Source organism: Malurus melanocephalus, unplaced genomic scaffold (assembly GCF_030028575.1).
Source record: "Malurus melanocephalus ecotype Western Australia unplaced genomic scaffold, MMel_1.1 scaffold_351, whole genome shotgun sequence".
NCBI lineage: Eukaryota > Metazoa > Chordata > Aves > Passeriformes > Maluridae > Malurus > Malurus melanocephalus.
The window spans coordinates 389463-396320 of NW_026623583.1; the positions used below are offsets into that span (position 1 = coordinate 389463).

The following is a 6858-nucleotide window of genomic DNA, read 5'->3' on the forward strand; positions in this document are numbered from 1 at the left end:
GCCACGCACTGGTACATCCCAGCATCCGACAGACTCACGTTGGGGATGGTGAGAGAGCCCTGCTCCAGCTGCAGCCTGCCCTGGAGGAACAGCCACACAAATTTATCAATAAACCACCAGATGCCTCCTCARAACAGGAGCCCAGAGGCTGCTGGGSTGTATTTTACAGCGAGGTGGACAAAACAAAGTAGTGGCAACAGGATGAATTTGCATGCTCCAATTTATTTGTCTGCCACCCAAATTGATGTCAGCTTAGAAACWAAACAATAAAACCAATAGAGGAGCTGGTAAATGCAATTTAAATGGGAGGGCTTTCCCTTGACCCCTGATTGATTTAATACCCAAAGCATTTAGATTAATATCCCTTTCAAGCAGATAAGCTTGAAGCAAGAAATGCACTTTTGTTCCACAGTGGCACATCACAGCCAGCCCCGTCCTCAAAAACATTCCAGACAATGGAATTTCCATGGAATCACAGCCATTAGGGCTGGAAAAGACCTCCAGGATTATCGAGTCCAACCTTTGACCAAACAYCACCACATCAACTAAACTGTGGCACAAAGAGGTGTTTCTTGAACACCTCCAGGGATGAGAACTCCAAACTTCCCTGGGCAGCCCCTTCCAATCCCTGACCACCCTTTCCATGCAGAAATTCCTCCTGGTGTCCAACCTGAGCCTCCCCTGGCACAGCTGGAGGCTGTTTTGAGTACATATGGCAAAGCCAGCGCAGACAGAAACACTTAAAATCCTCAGCAGTTTACAGAAAACAATGTAGATGTTAATAATTTAATGATCCTTTGCTTCGTATCAGCCCTTAACGTGATTTGAGAACAAGCCCATCTGCCAGTGACCAGCGTGAAACACCCAGAATCAGCGTGGGGAATGGGAAACCAGGCTATCATTTGTCAGCCTAAGGATATGGAGCTCGTGGTATCAATTCTAATAAGTACAGCAAAGTGTTCCCTCCCTCCCCGGGAGTCTGACATTTTAAAAAAAAAAAAATTCTAAAATAAAGAGCTATTGGTTTTCTACTTGGCCTTAGGGCGGAAATTTAATGTTTGTGCAATTTTGATCAGGGTTTGATCAAATCTGGCTGCCGTGTTCTTTCGTGGTGAGTGAAGGGGAACAAGTGCTGGTTACTGTGAAAGCAGAGTTCTGGTGCCTTGGTTGGGTTTGTGGTGACAAGGARGGGTCATGGACTGGGTGCTGACCCTCAGGAGGGACTTGTTCAGACTTCMTCTGAACATCCTAAATTAAAATAACTAATTCTGGTTAATTTATCATTTTCTGGTGACAGTGTCAAGAACCCCATTCAGCCATTCCTCCTCCTTCTTTCCAGCCTTAGGTTTGTGTTGTGGGTCCTTGATTTTGGGAAGGCAGAGCTGCTGCGTGTCCTGCCAGTCCCTGGAGGTGCAGGGAGGTGCCCACCAGGCATGGGAAGGGATTGGGGAATTTACTGTGAGGGTAAATTCCCCAATTTACTAAATWGGGTAAATTTACTCTGGCACAGGGTGCCCAGAGCAGCTGTGGCTGCCCCTGGATCCCTGGCAGTGCCCAAGGCCAGGCTGGACATTGGGGTTTGGAGCTGATGCTTTATCAATCAGGCTAATCTGAAACAGAGGTCAGACAAAGTTAAGAGAATGAGAACAGACAGCTTTAATCCAGGCCTAACAGGGCTACTGGTACATTAGGGCAGACAAAGCCTCCTCCTGAGGCTACACCAAAATGGACCCTGAGTCACGAGATCTTCACCTTTTATAAATTCTGCCTTATTAACATATTGGGTCTTAATTCTCTAATGATCTTTTTAGGTGATGAYRTCAATTACTCTAAACTTGCTCCCCCCAACTCACTGTTGTTTCCATATTTTGGGGCTCTGAGCTGTCCTTGGATTCAGCTCACAGAGGGATTGTTTTGTCTAAAGATGGGAGAATGGGAGTTTTTAGTGCTGTGCTAGAGAAGTACAAAAATACAGATGCATGAAAATAGAGAAACTAAAAATCCTAAGGCATCAGAGCAGCCTGGGACAGTGGGAGGTGTCAGGGGTGGAACGAGATGATCCTGAAGGAACCTTCCAATCCAAACCATTCAGAGCACCTCACCCTCCCCACCCCAAAACGGATCAACTCAGCCCCATAACACACCCCCAGAGCCCCCTCCCCTCATTCCCATGGGTTCCCAGCAGTTCCTACCTGTGGCAGCAGCGGCTCCCCGTCCTTCAGCCAGCGGTAGGAGGGTTTGGGGCGGCCGCTGGCGCGGCACTCCCAGGACACGCGCTCCTCCATGGCCACGCGCACGTCCCCGATGCGCTGGAGCCAGCTGGGCTGGGCTGCAAGGCAAGCAGGGAGTGCAGCCTGGTGCCAGGGAGCAGCAGCTCTCAGTGCCACCCTGCCATCACCAGCACCTCCAAAAGATGGGCTGATAACACAATCAACAACTGCTAAAGGTTATTGATCTTCCTCGAGTCCAGTTCTGCTTTCTGAGGGTGGCATGGGCAACATCAGAAGCTGCTTTTATTTTATTTTTAGTAAAACTCCTTAAAGATAAAGAGTGGCTTCAGAAACCTTGCTCATCCTACAAAAACAAAGCAGTAGGTGCATCCCTGGTCCTTCAAATAAAAGCATCTCCCTCCTCAGGGGCTGTATGACTTGAGCTTTAAAGCTCTCAAATTCAGCTTCTGACTTCAAAACTTGTAATTTAGAACTATTTTTGCACTGAAATTAAGGTTATTCCAGGAACTCTGCATGGCTGTGGGCACTACTGCAGGCCCAAGCTCTCTGTCCTGTCTCAGCTAATGGCCATGTCTCCATACATTGTCACGGAGCAAAAAAAAAATATCTCCAATAATTGTATTGATTACACTGAATAAACCTAGAAAGTCCACAAGCAGCTATTGGAGAGATATTTTGGTAGAATTTAGTGAAAACTGGCACTGGAAGTTTTCAGACACTCACAAGATTATCTTTTCCATTGTGTTTCACATATTTCTGCTCCGTTTGGTGGCTTTTTCSTTGTTTAAACAAGGTTTAAGTTTAGCCAGACTCCAAATGCAAATCAAATTCCACTAAAATTGCCACATTTTTTTGAAGACCATAAAAACCTTAGACTTTCTTAAGAATTAATTTCTACATTATCTACAGTATCTACAATATACAATCGTATCTATATAAAATCTCATTATTAATACCTTAATGTATCCTATTCTAACATCGACAATACTTTTCAGAAAGTCCCATTAAACAATAGAACGAGTTCAGATTTTTTTTTAACGGGCATTTGCCCTGTTTTGATACAAGAACCTCTCCCTTAACAGGATGGTATTACCAGCAGAGGTCTCCAAGAACCCGATTAATACTTTTCCCAGTGTAATCAGATAAAAGAWAATATTAAGATTTCTCAAAGACAGGTAACAAGTTTACAAATCTCCTTCAGACAGGGCCACAGGCCAGGGATGGGTTTGAAAGGATAAAGTGAAAAAACACCATCTCAAAATGGCAAATTGGTGTGATTATACCCAAAACAGTGGTGATGTGATGCTGGAAATACACATTCAGAGAGTTCAGGGTGTGTTTAACCCCATCCCTGGCACCCTGGACGTGCCTACAGAGCACAGAGAAAGCTGGAGAGTTTTCCACAGCATTCAACTCCAAGAGATTCCCAAAAAAAAAAAAAAAAAAAAAAAAAAGGGTGAACTGAGCATCCTGACAATGCAGAAATAAAAGGAGAAGTGAGCAGTGTTTATTTCTCTGGCTGCCCCTCCTGCCCCCGTAATATTTTAAGCCTGTTTATTGTCTGTGTCTGAAGAGACACGAAAGGGAAAGCCTTTAAATGAGGGAAGATGAAAGGCATTTCTGTCATCTGGAGTCAGAACTCGAACAATTCCATCGAGCCGAGCAATTGCAGCGGGTTCAGTGGCTCAAGGACATTTGCAAATTACTCAGGAATTTACATATTTACTATTCTAACAGCATCTAACTCATCATTTTGAAGGGAATTTTATGATCCCATGAAAGGAGCTCTATAAAACCCACACAGATCCATTTGCCTGTTTTATTCTTGCAGCGCTGTTTTACAGATTTCCCACATGAAAACAAAACAAAAAAAGAAAAAACCCACCCAGACAAAACAACGGGAAATAATCTGCAAATCAAGAAAAGCCATGAAGGGAAGGCTGTGCTCTGTAACATTAGTGTGTGAAAACAAAGAGAACTCCCCTGGAGAGGAGGGAAGAAAATTCAGAATTCATCCTCATTTCATACAGACTCCCCAAATAAGAGGAATTCTGTCCCAAAGGCATTTTTTGGGGTAGTTTGTGGGTTGTTCATCCCAACTCAAGCCCGGAGTGCTGAGATTGAAAGGTGGAGAGGTGCCATCCCCAAATTCACATCACCCAGCGTGCAGCACCCACGAGGCTCAGCCTCCACCCCACATCACCCTTCACCTCATGCCTTATCAATCAGGCTAATCTGAAAGAGAGGCCAGACAAACTTAAGAGAATGAGAATACACAACTTTAATCCAGGCCTAACAGGGCTACTGGTACATTAGGACAGACAAAACCCCCCTCCTGAGGCTACACCCAAAATGGACCCTGAGTCACGAGATCTTCACCTTTTATAAGTTCTGCCTTATTAACATATTGGGTCTTAATTCTTCAATGATCTTTTTAGGTGATGATGTCAATTACCCTAAACTTGCTCCCCCCCAGCTCACTGTTGTTTCCATATTTTGGGGCTCTCAGGCAGTGAGGTGTCCTTGGATTCAGCTCAGAGAGGAATTGTTTTGTCTAAAGATGAAAGAACGCTAGTTTTAGCGCTGTACTAGGGAAGTACAAGAATACAGATGCATGAAAATAGAGAAACTAAAAATCCTAAGGCATCACACCCTTCCAGAATTYARTCCAACTGGTTAARTTTTCTATCCCAGAGCCATTCACAGTGCAGACAACTCCAGGAGGAGCAGCAGAGGTCAGGAAAGAATCTCAGTGAAAAGCGTGGAGCGCTTTGTTTCGCAGGAGCTCCTTCTCCTCTGCTCGTYGGGAGCCTTTGCTAATTAGGTCAAGCTCTCCTTTCAACAGTTCAGTGCAGAGAGGAGCTCCTGACTTCATCCTGGGGAATTCTCAGGGCCTGGCTCACGCAGAAAATGTGTTTGAGCCACCAAAGGAGAGTCGCCACATCCTAATGAAACCTGACAGGCGCCCGTTGGGGACCGGACCAAGGCACGAGATCTCAGGAATGATAATTAMAATAATTCAAATCAGCTCCCCTCTACAACATTTCCCGGTGCAGAGACGTTCTCTGAGATAATGACAWGGTTTTAATTTGTGACCTGGCTAGAAAAAGGTCCTTTGGATCGTTTCAGTGGCGCTGACCAAAGAGGAATTTTTTTTTACGGGATGGGTCTGGGAATATTTTGGCCCTGTTTGGAGTGCTTAAGATAGTGCTGGCCTTGGAAATATGCTGGGGGAAAAACAGGGAGCTGATTAAGAATTCATCAGAGTTGCAAGCAAAATTCATCTGCTAAATCTATAAAGTGAAAGAAAAAGCTGAGAGATATAAGTACGACTCTTACATAAGGATTGCTTTAAAGGAAAATCCCCCCCTCCKAGGAGATGAGAGCTGTCTGGAATTTGTACTCAGGGGGACAGAAGAAAAGGGATGGAAATAGTGAGAAAAAACCCTGTTTACTTTTGATCACCTTTCAATTTTCACCCACACAAAGTGGRWSAGTAAAAACCAAGCGAGTAGGAAAMTATGCCCAAATAGATTCTTACTTCTCTAAAACAAAAAAGAAAAAAAATCCAGAGGCAATCTGTCCTTCATTGTAATAAATTGAAAGGCAAAAGTTGGAACTGGAAATCATGTCCTAAGAGACATTTGAAAATGAAATGATGTGGCAGGTGATGATGCATCACCTCAGAAATGAGGAACAAACCCTCAGAARTCAGGGAGAAATACGAGAAATAAACCAGCAATAAACCTGTAGGACTCTGCAATCGTCTGTGAGCTCAAAACAACCAAAAAGACTCAAGCAAATGAGGTGCTAATACATATCCAGAATCCAATTCTCGGCTGGTGCATATTGATTCCAGAGCTCCTAAGCCAATTGTGAGCAGCTGATGACCTGGTGCAGGCTGTGTAATTCATCATTAATGGCACATGAGAGCCTGAATGACTTGTCCATTATTATCTCTATTCTGAGGAGATTGAGACTGAGCCCTGCATCAGAGCAGCCTAAATACCAGAAAGTATAGGAAGGAAAAAAAAAACCAACCTCAAAACAGGTGGTAAAAATATGTGAGTAATTGAAAATAAAGAGTGAAAATAAAGTGTGTGAGGCTTATGCAGATCCCCAAATGGGGATCTAGCTCCTGGACACAAACCCCTCAGATCCCTGATTTGTTCCCTTCCCAAAGATCTCAGAGATGTGAAACCAAACCAAATTTATGACTTTTCCTCTCCATTTCCCCCTCCAAAACTTTCCTCCCAAACTCTGCTGCCAATTAAARACTCTCTGCAATCCTCACAGCTCCAAGGTGGGTAAACCCTCTGCCCAGCCAATCCTACAAAATGCTGCAAAGCTCTGTAATTCGCGACAAACAGCTCTGTCTGTTCATGTGGATGGTGCTGTGACACTTGGAAAACACCTGAACTGCAATTTTTTCCTCTTTCCCTTTATTTTATTCCAGAGCAGGAGTGGATGTGGGATGCTGGAGCACCCCTGAGCAGCACAGGTGATGCTGGCTCAAACTGAGCTGGGTTGGAATTCGGATATTGGAAAGCCAAGGACAAATCCCATGTCTCAAATCCAAATTCCAGCAAAAAAAATATTCTCAGTGGATCACCTCAACCAGCAGCTA

At 44.3% G+C, this 6858-nt stretch overlaps 1 protein-coding gene across 1 annotated transcript in view; it reads right to left on the bottom strand.

Annotated features, from left to right (window-relative positions):
* Positions 1 to 6858, bottom strand: part of LOC130580643 (contactin-4-like) — a 231459-nt gene that overhangs the window by 45575 nt on the left and 179026 nt on the right. The window contains exons 11-12 of the mRNA XM_057378263.1: positions 2193 to 2329; positions 6 to 80 (exon numbers count right to left, since the gene is read on the bottom strand). Coding sequence (XP_057234246.1) covers positions 6 to 80; positions 2193 to 2329 — 212 coding nt within the window. The remainder of the gene's footprint in view (positions 1 to 5; positions 81 to 2192; positions 2330 to 6858) is intronic.